This window comes from Muscardinus avellanarius (assembly GCF_963383645.1).
Source record: "Muscardinus avellanarius genome assembly, chromosome: 5".
NCBI lineage: Eukaryota > Metazoa > Chordata > Mammalia > Rodentia > Gliridae > Muscardinus > Muscardinus avellanarius.
The window spans coordinates 114,905,526-114,921,972 of NC_137790.1; the positions used below are offsets into that span (position 1 = coordinate 114,905,526).

At 36.2% G+C, this 16,447-nt stretch overlaps 1 protein-coding gene across 1 annotated transcript in view; it reads left to right on the forward strand.

Annotated features, from left to right (window-relative positions):
* The window catches only part of IFT80 (intraflagellar transport 80), a gene marked incomplete at both ends in the record, with an annotated part of 121,817 nt that overhangs the window by 83,410 nt on the left and 21,960 nt on the right, over positions 1-16,447 (forward strand). Inside the window, 4 exons of the mRNA XM_080696741.1 lie at positions 5,497-5,660; positions 9,747-9,811; positions 11,344-11,479; positions 15,677-15,824. Of these exons, the coding sequence (XP_080552867.1) occupies positions 5,497-5,660; positions 9,747-9,811; positions 11,344-11,479; positions 15,677-15,824 (513 nt within the window). The remainder of the gene's footprint in view (positions 1-5,496; positions 5,661-9,746; positions 9,812-11,343; positions 11,480-15,676; positions 15,825-16,447) is intronic.

Consider the following 16,447-nt stretch of genomic DNA (forward strand, 5'->3'; position numbering starts at 1 on the left):
TTTTTCCAGGGTATGTTTTTGGCCCCTTTGTCAAAAATCAATTGGCTGTGTGTGGATTTGTTTCTTAGTCTTCTATTCTGCTCTATTGGTCTATGTATCTGTTTTTGTGCCAGTACCATGCTGTTTTTATTACTATGGCTTTGTAGTGTACTTTAAAGTCAGGTATTATGATTCCTCTTGCATGGTTTTTGTTGCTGAGAACTACTTTGGCTATTCTGGTTTTTTTGTTGTTCCAAATGAATAAGGACTGATTTTCCTATGTCTGTTAGGAATGACTTTGGTAATTTAATGAGTATAGCATTGAATCTGTAGATTACTTTTGGATGTATGGCCATTTTGATTATATTTATTCTGCCTATTCATGGATAAGGAAGATCTTTCCATCTTCTAAGGTCTTCTTTGATTTTTTTTTTCAATGTTTTAATAATTTTTTTTTTTTTTTTTTAGTGGGACTGGGGATGGAACCCAGGGGCTTTTCTACCTCCACGCTATACTCCCAGACCTATTTTATACTTTATTTGGAAAAGTGCCACAGGCTTCTTTGCTCAGTTCAAATGGGGCGCGAATTCACTCGAGGTCGATCTCAGTAAAGATGGAGAAGGATAGGGTAAAGTACTGCAGATTCTTATCTGCAGCGATTCTTTTCCTTTTAGGAGATAATCCTATTAGCGGCGCTTCTGAAAAGAACCTGATATGGATCAATGCTTCTTGCACAATTGAACACTTTATTCTGGACACAAGATTTTTTATATATTCCCCTCTCCCAGTGATTCTTTAGTAAAAAAGTGCAAAACACCCAAGGTACAATAGAGATATACACATGCAGATTGCCAACCCTGAACAAGACAAAAGTAAGGCCTGTGATATCACAGGTCTTTGTGATTGAAATCAGTCCCATTATCCCAGGTGGGTCTTGTGCTTCGATTCAGCCCCTTTGGCCTTGCAGCTGCAGAGGCTTTTATTGGGCTAATTCCAGAAGAACAAAAGTCACACCCAAAATCACTTGAAGAATCCAGTTTTTAAGAGTTTTCTTTAACCCTTTCGGAACTTTCATTCCTAGAGCTTAGTCCAATGTCCTTCTCTATCTAGCAACCTCCTTTTGGGCTGAATGGGGGACGAAGTCCGAGATTCCAGCTTTCATATAGTTGTCGTAGGGAAAATCCGTGTTCCTTTATGATGATTTAGAGAATTTCGATGAATGTCTGCTGGATTTTGTCTGCAGTACAAACTGCTGTCTGAAAGCTTAAGCAAACTCATAACACAGTTTAGCAGGTAAACACCAAGAAATAATATGAAGTTTTTAGATTTAGTTGTCAAATATACCTCTGTAGCTGCTGAGCACTTTTCCTCAAATGATAGGCTTATTAGAAGCCTATTCCTCTTTTAATAATCCATATTCCTATCACTAACCCTCTGCAACTTCCTTTTCTTTTCTGATTACCCTAATTCTCTCTTTCCCATTCGGGACAATCTTAGGATAAGCTCTTCTTCATACAAAAATGCTTTCTTATTCTCACCATATTTTCTTTCTTTCACCTTTACACATCTATTTTATCTGTCCTTTGTTTTGACATAGCTATTTTTAACCAGCTGGTGTCGCCCTGTCCCCACAGGGCAGCGCTATCACTAGGTGCAAAGGCCAAGATTCCTTTTAGCCCTTGGCTAATGAAGGTCAAAGATAAGGGTGGAGTTCTGCATTTGTAATTATTGACTGGAATGCTGCCACTGCATCTATTACCATTTGAACAAAGCTGAAAGTTTATTTTCCACGGACTCAGTTTCTCTCACAGTCCTGATCTTACACCACCGGAGCAATTTGTGTGGAGAGTTAAAAGAATCATTACTAAAAGAATAATAGTTATGAAAGAATATCTAAGAGTGGAGGAGTTTTTTGGCCAGAGACGACGCCCTCTCTCGGGGCTAATCGTCAATATGACTACATGGATTTTTACACACGTAGATGCCGAGATGGAGTGGGCGGCAAAGTCTTGGCAGAAAAGGGTCTCACTAAGTTCCTGAGAGCCTCACTAAGTAGCTGAGGCTGGCTTCGAACCTGTGCGATCCTCCTGTCTTAGCCTCCCAAGCGCTGGGATTAAAACCGTGCACCACGACGCCCAGTTTATACTTTTTTTTGTAGAGGTCTTTTACCTCCTTGGTTAAGTTTATTCCTAAGTATTTTATTTATTTATTTATTTATTTTTTGGTGGGAAATCCTGATTGGAAGTGTTTTCTGGATTTCTTTTTTCGTAGACTTATGGTTGGTATACAGAAAAGCTTCCAGTTTTTTTTTTTTTTTTCTTTTGGTGGTACTGGGGATGGAACCCAGGGTCTTTTTTGCCTCCGTGCTATACTACCAGACCTATTTTATACTTTATTTGGAAACAGGGTCTCACTATGATGCTGAGAGCCTTATTAAGTAGCTGAGGCTGGCTTTGAACCTGTGTGATCCTCCTGTCTCAGCCTCACAAGTTCTGGGATTACAAGCGTGCACCACCACATCTGGCTAAACCCAATTTTTTAAGTTTTTTTTTTTTTTTTGCGGGTCTGGGGATGGAACCCTGGGGCATTCGACTTCCAAGCTACATCCCCTGCCCTATTTCTTATTCTCACTAAATTGTGGAGGGCCTCACTAAGTAGCTGAGGCTATCTGTGAACCATGATCCTCTGGTCTCAGTATCCCGAATGCTGGGATTACAAGCATGCACTACCATACCTGGCTTAAGATTGATTTTGTATCCAGACACTTTGCTGAATTTGTTGATCAGTTTTATAAGCCTTTTGCTTAAATTTATTGGGCCTTCTAAGTATAGTATCATATCATCTGCAAATAGTGAAAGTGTGAGTTCTTTTCCTAATTGTACTTTTTAAAAATTTCCTTTTCTTGACTTATTGCTCTGGCTAGAGTCTCAAGTACTGTACTGAAAAGAAGAGTTGATAATGTACATCCTTGTCTTGTTCCTGTTTCTAGGGGAAATTCTCACAGTTTTTCCCCATTTAATATGATGTTGGCTGTGGGCCTATTGTAAATTGCCGTTATGATGTTGAGGTATGTTCCTTCTATTCCAATTCTCTGCAGTACTTTTAGCATAAATGGATGTTGAATTTTGTCAAATATTTTTTCAGCATCTATTGAAATAATCATATGTTTTTTGTCTTTGGTTCTGCTTATGTGATGAATTACATGGATTGATTTTCATATGTTGAACCAGCCTTGCATCACTGGGATGAACCCTACCTGGTCATGGTGTATGATTTTGTTGATGTGGTTTTGAATGTGTGTTGCTAGTATTTTGTTTAGCAGTTTTGCATCCAAGTTCAACAAAAATATAGGCCTGTAGTTTTCCTTCCTTGAACTGTCTTTATTTAGTTTTGGTATTAAAGTGATGTTGGCTTCATAGGATATATTTGGGAGAGTCATGTTTCTTTCTATATCATGAAATATATTGAGGAGTAACAGAATTAGTTTTTCTATAAAGGTTTTATAAAATTTACTTGGGAAACCATCTGGTCCTGGGCTTTTCTTTGATGGTAGGCTCTTTATTGCTGTTTCAATCTCTTTGATTGCTATTGGTTTGTTTAAATGTTCTATATCTTCTGGACTCAGTTTAAGAAGGTTGTATTTATTTAGAAAGTTGTCAATTTCGCCGGGCGTGGTGGCGCACGCTTGTAATCCCCGCGCTTGGGAGGCGGAGACAGGAGGATCGCGCAGGTTCGAAGCCAGCCGTGCTGGCGTAAGAGACCCTGTTTCAAAAATATAAAATAGGTCTGGGAGTGTAGCCCGGAGGAAGAAGGGCTTCCAGGAACCCCAGTACAATCAAAAAAAAAAAAAAAAAAGAAAAAAAGAAAGTTGTCAATTTCTTCCAGATTTTCCAGTTTTTTGGAGTATAGTTTTTCAAAGTAGTTTCTGATAATTCTCTGGATTTCTATACTCTCAGTGGTAATATCTTCTTTTTCATCTCTCATCTTCATAATCTGGGTTGATTCTCTCTTTTTTTGGTTAAGTTGGCTAGTGGTTTATCTATCTTGTTAACTTTTTGAGGAACCAGATTTTGCTTTTGCTGATTATTTGTATTTTTTTTATTCTCTACTTCATTGATTTCTGCTCTGATTTTAATAATTTCCTGTCTTCTACTGGCTTTGGGGTTAGATTGTTCCTGTTTTTCAAGGACATTTAGGTGTGTCATTAGGTTATTTATTTGGTGATATTCTGTTCTTCTTATGTGAGCACTCAGTGCTATGAATTTTCTTCTTAATACTGCCTTCAAAGTATCCCAGAGATTTGGTTATATTTCTATTTTCATTTGTTTCTAGAAATTTCTTGCTTTTACCCCTTACTTCTTCTATGACCCATTCTTTATTCAGCAGTGTGGTGTTCAGTCTCTGCATGTTTATGTGGTTTTTCTGGGTCTTCTTATAGTTGATTTCTAGTTTCATTCCATTATGATATGAAAAGACACAGTTTTGGTGAGAGCTGGTCTGGATCTCTGGAGGGTGTGGTGGGCTTGGCTGCCAATGCTGCAAGTTGTAGCCAGTGTTTGCACAGTAGGAACTGATGATACAATTCTGATGATCTGTAGCTGCTTACTTCTGGTCTTTGGTTGTATTCTTGTTCGTCTATGGAGTCAGGTATAGAGAGGCAGGATGGTGTTGTGGTGCAAGCAACCACAAGGCAGTTACTTGTGTTGCTGAGCTCCGCTCTGAATCTCTGGAGGGCATAGTTTGCTCCACCACCACTTCTGGAAGTTGTAGCTGGTGTTTGCACAGGAATAACTAATGGCTTACAGTTTTGATGATCTGCAGCTGCTTATTTCAGGTCCTTGGTTGTTTTCCTGTTCATTTCTGGAGTCGGGTGCAGTGCGGCAAGATGGTGCTATTGTCGTACCTGCGGTTGTAAGGCAGGCAGGTTTATTTTTTGCTCTCTGATCAGTCTTCTAACCTTTTTCCCCTGCTATCTTGTACTTATTGTATTATTTTTCTAGTTATGGTATTCTCTGGCTTTTGTAGAATGCTGTTTTTAAGGCAATGGAAATTGGGTTTCAGCAGGACTGTTATGTGCTGCTTCCCTCAGTCCTCATCTTCTCAGAAGTCTATATAATTCTTAAGTATGAAATATATTTGTATTTTCTCATTAAACATCTGGCATTTAAATCCCTGAATTGCAAATTATCATATTTTCTAACTGCCTTTTTATTAATTCTTTAATAGGAAAGGAAATTAATTTAGGGCATAATATAAAAGAAGTGGCAATTTTAATATATAGGGTAGAGATTATGGACATTACATTTTTCTTCCCCTACCACCATTAAAAAAACAAAATAAAAAAACAAAAAAGAAACAAAACAACAAATGTTGACTTTCAGTTCTTAAAATATTTCTTTTAAAATCTATATACCTATTTTAATTGTAGTACTTAGATTTTGGCAAAGGATACACTATTATTTAATATAAAAATATAGTATCTTCCTATTTGAGAATATGTTTTTATTTATTTTTTAGACATTTTCTTCTGGTAGATGGTGGTGGCATCTATTTATATTCTTATGAAGGACGCTTTATTTCTTCTCCAAAATTTCCTGGAATGAGAACAGATATTTTGAATGCACAGACTGTGTCTCTGAGTAATGATACTATAGCAATAAAAGACAAAGCTGATGAAAAAAGTAAGTACATTTTTATAATTTCCTAGGTTAAATTTCCTTGAAATTTACTAATGGTATATAATTTTGTTACCATGTTAACTTTATATGAATGAATTCTGAGCATCCTAATTGTTTATAAACATGAATTAAATAAGAACTGAAGTATTATATTCATTTGACAGAACAAATAGATATTGTCACAATCCTGTCTCAATGATAGGAAATAAAATTCTCTCTATATATTCTATAACTCTTGATAGTGAGTTTTAATTCAAGATTATCATCCTAAAATGTGTATTAATTTTTAATTATTTGAGTTTTAAAAATATTTCATTATTCTTCATTATTAACATCGTAGATATTGTACTTCATTGTACCATTTGTTTTGCTGACATGTTTTTTAATTAATTTAAGTTAGTGAAATGTGGAAAAGTATGTATAACTTAATTTTTCTATTTAAAAATCTAGGTTATATTAATATTTATAAATATATATATATATATATATATCAAGGGATTTGAAATTTCATATAACAGTAAAATCATTTTATTAAGACAATTCTGTATCACAGATTCGATTATCCAGCAGGTGACTTGAGTGCTTACTATATACCAAGTGCTTTTCTAGAAATTGGGGATTCAGCGGGTAAACAAGACAATCTAATTAAAATGAGCAAGTAAGCATTTAAAACTGTCAGCTAATGATATATGCTGGGGGAAAACCTTTTGTGGGGTGAGAGCATGGAAAGTTCTGGACAGGAGGCAGGGGAATGACTGTAAGACAAGCAAGTGGAAGTATCTTGAGATGGGATGACTGGCATGTTAAAAGATCTGTCAGAAGGCCATGTAAATGGGTCAACATAAATTAGGAAGAGAGTAACAAGAAATACAACTCTTCTAGATAGTGTATTTCTAACTCTTTAGGCCTTTTATGAGAAAGGACATTCGGTAATTAATCTTTAAAAGACTTCCTTTCTGGCCAAGAAAGAAGAAAAGAGAATGGAATATTATACAGATAACAGGAAGAATTCAGACTATGCAATTGCTAATAATAATAAAAATAATAATAATTTGGAAGTCAGATTTTTATCTTCAATATACTTAAATTGGAAACTACCAGTGACCACTAGGAGTTGTTTGTACTATCGTTCAACACCACATATTTCAGATAGAGGCTTTAATAAAGTATTTGTGTTTCTAATTTAATTTTTAATTTTTCTGTAATAATTCACAAAGGAAACATATATATTGTTTTTATCATTGCAGTTATTGAGGATTGAACCCAGTGGTTTACACCTACTAGGGAGGTTCTAGAGCTACACACCCAGCCATTTTTTCTTGTTACTTTATTTTGAGACAGAGTCTTGCTAAGTTCCCCAGGCTGAACTTAAACTTGTAATCTTCCTGCCTCAGCATCCATCCCAAATTGCTGGTATTACAGGCATATACCACTGCATCCAGCTCATATGTCATTATTTTTAGGCTTTGATAATTTATAGAACTTTAGAGCTAGAAAGAATTATGACCAATTCCAGGTACATATATTTACATGCCAGTAGATTTATTTTACTTATATAAATTGTAATTGTTAAGCAAGATAATTATGTAAGTGTATTTTGCTTAAATTGAAAAGACTAAAATTACTGTAGAATGAACATAATATAAGAGGGAAAATATTTTCCTGTTTTGGCTAAGAAAAGGTAAGTGCTAATACAGTTGAAATAATATCTTTAACCTGTAGAAGGGGACTGTCTATATGTGATATCAATTCCTCCTCCTCCTCCTCCTCCTCCTCCTCTTCCTCCTCCTCCTCCTCTTCCTCCTCCTCCTCCTCTTCCTCCTCCTTCTTCTCCCTCTCCCTCTCCCTCTCCCTCTCCCTCTCACTCTCCTTCTCCTTCTTCTTTCTTCTTCCTTTTTTTACAGTACTTGGGAGGCTGAGACAGGAGGATTGCAGGTTCACAGCCAGCCTTGGCAACTTGTGAGGTCCTCTGCAACTTAATGAGACCAGGTTTAAAAATTAAGAATAAAATAGGGTTGGGATGGAACCCAGGGGCATTATACCTCTGAGCTATACCCCCAGCACCCCCCCTTTTTTAGTCCCTTTTATTTTTGAAATAGAGTCTCACTGAGTTGTGGAAGGGCCTTGCTAAGTAGCTGAGGCAGTCTGCAAACCACGATTCTCCAGTCTCCGCCTCCCAAATGCTGGGATTACAAGCATGCACTACCACGCCCGGCAAATGGTTTCTTCTTAATCTGGGAACTCCTTTATGGACAAGTTTTTGTGCCAAGAACAATAATACTGGGATTACAGGCCTGCACCATCATCACCATCATACCCAGCTCAAATAGATTTTTTTTTTTATGGTACTGGGGATTAAACTCGGGGCATTCTACCTCCAAGCACATCCCCAACCCTATTTTATTCTTAATTTTTAAACCTGGTCTCATTAAGTTGCAGAGGACCTCACAAGTTGCCAAGGCTGGCTGTGAACCTGCGATCCTCCTCTCTCAGCCTCCCAAGTACTGTGATTACAAGAGTGCACCATCACACTTAGCCAAATAGGAATTTTCTAGTTCAAAGTTCCAGTAGTTGTCACTGGGAGGTGCTCATGAGCTATAGCCATAAATTAGTCTATACTGTACCTACTGCTTAATTTTTTTTAGTACTACCTAGCCCTTTTTCTTTTCTTTCTTTTTTTCTTTCTTTCTTTCTTTGTTTTTTGAGGTACTGGGGATGGAACCCAGGGGCATTCTACCTCTGAGGTACACCCCCAGCCCTTTTTTCAATCTTTTCAGTTGAAACAGGGTCTCACTGAGTCACAAAGGGGCTTATTGTCCATGAACTGTGATCCTCCCATCTCAGCCTCCCAAATTCTGGGATTACAAGCACATGCCACAACACCCGTCTCCCTTTTTATTTTGAGACAGGTTCTCACTAAGTTGCACAGGTTGGCCTCAAACTTGTGATCTTCCTGCTTCGGCCTCAAAAGTAGCTGGGATTTCAGGCATGTGCCACATACCGAGTTTATACTGATTGATATTAAGAGGACTGTGTGAACTTGGTTCCCACATTGCATATCCAATCCATATTGTCTGAAGAGTAGATTTCATGTCTTCTGTTTTACATTACTTGATAGAAGATATAATTTCCACTCAGGTACAATATTAATCTCTATTAATATGTTCATATAAAAGAGTCCTAAAAGTTCTAGTCTTTTAAAACACATAGTTGATCTTTCTAATTATTAGCCTCTAAAATGAAGTTATACCCATCAAGAGTTTCTTCGTTAGTATGACAAAGGAACTCCTATCACTCAGGAACTTTTAAAGGTTTTTGAACCTAGGACAAAGACCAGACAAATTATTTATGATATCACAGTAATATATTAATGCAGAACTTAACAGTACACAATACATTGTCTGATATCATAGGAGAAACTCAACACACTTTTCCTGATCTAAATATAAATATCAGGGTGACAATTTATATCCATATTTGGATTGCCATTGGTCTATGGGGTGTTTAATGTCTTTGATTAATAACAGTTTAAAATAAATGCTTTAAGAATAAGAATTCAGTTCTACTGTTTTCATAAAAAAATACAATCCCTTTAGTCAAAAGGAATTTGGTGTTTATTCTAAGCTCCAGAGAGTTAAATAATTTCTCACAAGGATTATAATTCCACTGAAATTATAATTTTATATTATTTTATATATTCCGTCGTGGTTTGGGTCTGGAATTTTCTCCCAAAAGGCTCATGTGTTGAAAGCATGGACCCTAATGCTGCAGGATTCCGAGGTGGGCATGCTGGAGGAGGGGGTCACTGGGCATGAGCTTAAGGACTTTATCTATCCCTGGCCCTTTACGGCCTCTATCGCCTTCCCAGCAGCTATGAGACAAGAAGCTTTCCTCCACTGTGCCTCGTCACTGTAATGTTTCTGCCTCGGAGCCACCTGACATGGACAGAACTCTGAAACTGAGCCATAAATCTTTCCTCCTGTAAATAGTTCTTTATGGGGTATTTTGGTTACAGCATTGAAAAAGTGAATAAGATTACCAATAAAAATTCTAATCTGACACATTCATGAATGTTCTTATTTTTTCAAGTAATCTTCCTCTTTGAGGCATCAACTGGAAAACCACTAGGTGATGGGAAGCTTCTTTCTCATAAGGTAATTAATATTAACTATTTCTAATGTAAATAACCACTATTTTCTTCCTTTTAAAAATTAATAGTTTCATTTTAAGGAGACAAAAAGAAATTAGTTTTATATTTAAAATCAGTGTGCATTATACATATGAGTATTCTGCCTAAAACTCTCATTGTTAAAGACTAAACAGAAGTTTAAACAGATTATAGGAAGCTATCATGCAAATTAATTGAATAAAAATAAAAGAATATTATTTATATTTCTACTTTCTGTCTGGACTTTTTACTGCCTTTCAGTAGCATGTTCTATCTTCATGAAACTTTTAGCATCTGACAGTAAATTTTTAAAAAATTTTATATTTTAAGCATTCTACAGTTTTCTCATTGACCTTAGCCAACATTTTCTTTCGCTTTAAGACTATAGGTATAGAGAAAAGAATTACTCCAAATAGAAGTGCAAAAAGATCCCAGTTGTTTATTGATTTCTTTTCTTTTCTTTCTTTCTTTCTTTCTTTCTTTCTTTCTTTCTTTCTTTTTTTTTTTTTTTTTTTTTTCTTTTTGGTGGTACTGGGGTTCCTGGAAGCCCTTCTACCACCGGGCTACACTCCCAGACCTATTTTATAATTTGGAAACAGGGTCTCTTAAGCCAGCAAGGCTGGCTCCGGACCAGTGTGATCCTTCTGTCTCCGCCTCCCAAGCACGGGGATTACAAGCTTGCACTACCACTCCCGGCTATTGATTTATTTTCTAGGCTTAAAATAAGCAAACAATAAATAAATAAAAAAATTCTTTGGGATTGAATTGAAATGAATCCATACTTAACTATTTGAAAGTCAAAAAAAAATTCATCCTACTAGCTCCTATAGTAGATTAATGTAGTATTCCAGAAATAATCTTATTGTGGAAAAATTTATGGTCTTGGCATTAGGAGTTTAGTTATAAGTTTTAGACATGCTTGGTACCAGCTTTTTCTGATCAAAATCATTTCATGACTGGGTCTGATTTGCAAAGTATAATAGCAATATCTACATCAAGTTTCCTTTTTCCCAGGAAATGAATATGAAAGAATCTGTAAAAATTAGGGCTCTGCAAACATGATATATTTCTACATATGTCCAAAATGTATTCTAAACAAATTTTTAAAATATAGGTATTATGCGATCTATTTAGGATACATTTTGGTATGAGGAACTTACTAATCAAAATAGACTGCTCTCATGAGGTACTTTGACTTTTTTCACCCTTTTCAATTTCTCCACTAAAGATAGTTCAGGAGTGCTGATGGGAGTGTCTCTCAGCACATACAGTTTCAAAATATACATAATTTAGTTGTATTTTAAGGGTACCTTTACCTTGGATTGTAGGCAGCAATTTAGTGCAGCTCTTGAATTACTAGCATGTTGGCAGTTTAAAATTAAACAGGGATATTGTATCATTAGATGTAGGTAAATGGCATTTAATTGATCTTTTAAAATGTTTGTGTAGTTAAGTAACTAAAATGATCTATATCAAGCACTAAAACTAATCCAACATTTACATTTTAAAAAATTTTAGAATGAAATCTTGGAAATTGCTCTGGACCAAAAAGGACTTACCAATGATAGAAAAATTGCTTTCATTGATAAAAATAGAGATCTCTATATCACTTCAGTGAAACGATTTGGGAAGGAAGAACAAATTATCAAACTTGGTAAAATAGTTTTTAATATGTTTTACATTTGAATTATTGTTAAATTTCTTAGCTCTATCTGTCAAATTCTAAATAACTTACTTGCTTGAATGAATCTGTGAAAATATTTTGGTCTCACGTATTTTAGCTATTTAACTTCATTTTCCCCCCTTTGGTATTGGAGATTAAATTATGGCATTCAACCTCTGAGCTACATCTCCAGCCCTACTTTATTTTTATTTTATTAAATTTTTTATTGGTGCATTGTACTCATACATCTTAATGGAGTACACGATGGTAGGGGCATACATGCACACATCACTCAGGTAGTCCTTCCCCAATTCTTACCTCATTTTCTCCCTGTCTCTCTTTCTCATGTTTGGCTTAGTAATTGACTTTGATATGTTTGTGAATGTACATCATATACAGTAGAGAATTTCCCTCTTCCCCCCTCTCAGCCCCCTCTGTTAGGTCATCTTATTTGCTCATTTATGGTTTCTCCTTCCTCATCTAGAGTTCCTCTTATGATCCTTTTTCTTCCTATCTTCCACATATCAGGGAGACATCCAGTTATTTACTTTTTGTGACTGACTAATATCACTTAGCATAATGTTCTCCAGTTCCATCCATTTCCCTGTAAATGACATAATTCTTTTCTTTATGACTGAGTAAAATTCCACTGTATACATATCTCATAGTTTTATAACTCATTCATCTGTAGGTGGACATCTTGGCTGGTTCCATAATTTGACAATTGTGAATTATGTGTCTATGAACATAGATATGTATGCTTTAGTTTAGTAGTTTGCTTTCCATTCTTTTGGGTAGATACCCAGAAGTGGTATTGCTGGATCATATGGTAGGTTTGTTCCCATTCTTCTGAGGATCCTCTATACTGTTTTCCAAAGTGGTTGCACTAATTTGTAATCCCACCAATAATGTATTAGAGTTCCTACTTCTCCACATCCTTGCCAGCATTTGTTGTTACTTGTGTTTTGAATGATTGCCATTCTAGTTGGACTTAGGTGAAATCTCAGGGTAGTTTTGATTTGCAACTCTCTGATTACTAACGATGTCGAACAATTTTTTTCATGCATTTATTGGCCATTTGAATTTCTCTTTTGTGAAGTGTCTATTTAGTTCAATGTCCCATTTTTTGATTGCTTTATTTGTTTTCTTAGTGCTGAGTTTCTTGAGTTCTCTGTATATTCTAGGTATTAGTCCTTTATTGGATGAGTAGTTGGAAAAAATTTTCTCCTAATTTGTCGACTCTTTGTTGAGATTCCTGGTTTCCTTAGCTCTACAGAAGCTCTTCAGTTTCATGCAATCTCACATATTGAATGAAATATGCACATATTAATTTCTTGTGCCTTTGGAGTCTTGTTGAGAAAGTTTTTACCTATGCCTATGTGTTGCAGTATTGGACCTATGCCCTCTTCAAGGACCCTCAAGGTCTCTGGTCTGATTTCCAAAATTTACAAAAATTTTGAGTTGACTCTTGTACAGGGTGAGAAAGACGTTTATTTCTATTTTTCTCATATGGTTAACCAGTTTTGCCAACACCATTTGTTGAACAGGCTATCTTTTTTCCAGTATATGTTTTTGGCCCTTTTGTCAAAAATCAATTGGCTATAAGTGTATGGAATTGTTTCTGAGTCTTATATTCTGCTCCATTGGTTTATGTGTCTGTTTTTGTGCTAATTCTGTGCTGTTTTTATTATTATGCCTTTTTATTTTTTTATTTTTTTATTTTATTTTATTTATTTATTTTTTTTGCGGGTCTGGGGATGGAACCCAGGGGCATTTGACCTCCGGGCTACACCCCCTGCCCTATTTTTTATTCTTTTTATTTTGAAACCGGGTCTCACTGAGTTGCAGAAGGCCTCACTAAGTAGCTGAGGCTGTCCGCGAACCGCAATCCTCCAGGTCTCAGCCTCCCAAATGCTGGGATTACAAGCGTGCGCCACCACGCCCGGCTATTATGCCTTTTTAGAATGGCTTAAAGTCAGGTATTATGATGCCTTCTGCATGGTTTTTGTTGTTGAGAAATACTTTGGCTATTCTGGGTTTTTTGTTGTTCTAAATGAATTTAAGGACTGATTTTTCTAGGTTTGTGAGGATGACCTTGGTAATTTAATGGTTCTGTAGATCACTTTTGGAAGAATGGTCCTTTTTATGTTATTTATTCTTCCTATCCAAGAACATGGAAGATCTTTTCATCTCCTAAGGTCTTCTTTGATTTTTTTTTTCAATGTTTTATGATTTTCCTTGTAGAAGTCTTTTTCCTTATTGGTTAGGTTTATTCCAAAGTTTTGTGTTTTATTTTTTTGTGGGATATTGTTAGTGTAAGTGTTTTCTGAATTTCTTTTTCAGTGGATTTATGATTGGCATAAAGGAAAGCTTATGATTTTTTAAGACTGATTTTGTATCAGATAGTTTGATGAATTTGTTGATCAGTTCTATAAGCTTTTTAGTTGAGTTTATTGGGTCTTCTTAGTAGCATGTCATCTGCAAATAGTAAAATTTTGAGTTCTTCTTTTCCTACTTGTATTCCTTTGAGTTCCTTCTCTTGTCTTATTGCTCTGGCTAGAGTCTCAAGTACTATATTGAGAGGAAGTGTAGTAATCAACATTCTTGTCTTTTTCCTGTTTTTAGGGGAAATTCTTGCAGTTTTTTTCTTGTTTAATATGATGTTGTCTATGGGCCTATTGTATATTGCCTTTATCATGTTGATGTATCTTCTTTCTATTCCGAGTCTCTGCATTGCTTTTAGCATAAATGTGTGTTGGGATTTTGTTGAATGCTTTTTCAGCATCTATTGAAATGATCATGTGATTTTGTGTTTCTTTTTGTTTATGTGATAAATTACATGGAATGTTTTTTATATGTTGAACCAGACTTGTGTTCTTGGAATGAACCTTACTTGGTCATGGTGTATGATTTTCTTGATGTGGTTTTGAACGTGTGTTGCTAGTATTTTGTGTAGCACTTTTGCAGCTTACTTCATTTCAGGTCATTGGCTTTTGTTGTTGGAATTCTCTAGACACTTAGTGCCGGCAGTCCCAGTGTGGTAAGGTAAGACGGTGCTGCTGCAGCCACTGTCCATCCCCGGAGTCCCAGCCTTGGAGGCAGGCAGAGTACTTTTCTGCTCTCTGATCTGCTCTCTTGCCTTGTTTCCACCGCCTTTAAATTGTCAGTGCTTTGTTCAAATTTATTCTGGTTTCTTTCTTTTAAGACACTTTCACAGTGATAGAGATTGAGTGTCAGCATGACTGATATGTGCTGCTTCCCTTGGTCACCATCTTCCCAGAAGTCTGCCTATTTTTATTTTTGAAACAGGGTCTCACTAGGTTGATGAGAGTCTCACTACTTGGCTGAGGCTATTTTTGAACCTGTGATGCTCCTGTCTCGGCCTCCCAAATACTGGGATTACAAATGTGCACCACTACGCCTAGCTCTTAACTCCATTTTAATGGGCTCATTTTAATGAGCAATGAGTCTTTAGCTGCTGCAACTAAATTGACATTTTGTAGGGCATGGTGATGTGCTCCTGTAATCCCAGTACTTGGGAGGCTGAGACCAGAGTATTGCAGGTTCAAAGCCAGCCTCAACAATTTAGTGAGGCTATCAGCAATTTAGCAATTCCTCATTTCCAAATAAGAAATTAAAAACTGGTGTGAAATGCTGGGCATGGTGGTGCACTCTTGTAATCCCAGTACTTGGGAGGCTGAAACAGGAGTATTGTAGATTCCCTTGCAGCCTCAACTGCTTAGTGAGGCCCTCTACAACTTAGTTAGACCTTGTTTCAAAATAAAGAATAAAGAATGGGGTTGGGGAGGTAGCTCAAAGGTAGAATGCCCCTGGGTTCATTCACTAGTACCACACACACACACAAAGGAAAAATAGCTGGTCTGAGGGTGTAGCTTAGAGGCAGAATGCCACTGAGTTCATTCCTCAGTACCATAAAAACAAAGAAATAAAATAAATTAACATTTAAAAAAATGTCTGAAAATTAAAAATACAAGGGTTCTAGGTAGAACACTCAAATATTTTCATAAATTTTATGTAAATTTTTGCATATATTTTACCATTATGTAACCAGAAAGTAGAGACTTTCTTACCAAAAATTAGATGTGATCTTGTCAGCTTATTTTAAAGATGTATTTTAATACTTATATATTCAAACTAATAGAACATTAATATTCTGTTTAAATTAAGGCACAATGGTACATACGTTGGCATGGAGTGATACATGCAATATCCTTTGTGGACTTCAAGATGTTCGATTTACAGTATGGTATTACCCCAATACGGTTTATGTGGACAGAGACATTTTGCCTAAAACTTTCTATGAAAGGGATGCAAGGTAACATCTTACTCTGCATAATTCTGTAGTATAATAAATACAACTCTAAATAGAGTCATGTTTTTCCTCTAATTCCAGTCCTGCAAGGTGCTTTTCACTGTAAATCAGACACAACTAAACAAATTCTTCAGCTGAAGCTGATTTAATGAGAGTTAAATGACAGAATATAATTGCAAGTATAATATAAACTGTTTCTTATATGAAAATAATTTTCAAGCTTAGTTAATTTAGCAATTTTAATCATCTCAGTTAATATTCTCATGGATATAATCCAAAAAGACTGACCAGATAATTTATAGGAAGGAATATTTATTTGCTTCTAGTTTTTTGGAGTGGGTTCAGTTCATGTGAGACTGGTCTGTGATCTGGTCTGTGATCTCAGGGTCTGGTGGTGAGGTTGTAGAGAGAGGGAGAGCACATGAGCTCAGCTCCTCACACTATAGAGGCTGGAAGCAGAGAGAGTGGGAGCAGGGGAAAGAGGAAGAATATATAACCCCAAGACTACATCCCCAGCTACCTCTCCTTAGCAACCAGACCCCACTTCCAACATTGCTACCTTGTTTCCATGAGGGCTAAGGGGACATTCTAAATCAAAACCATTATGTTCTACCCTGGCCCCCTAG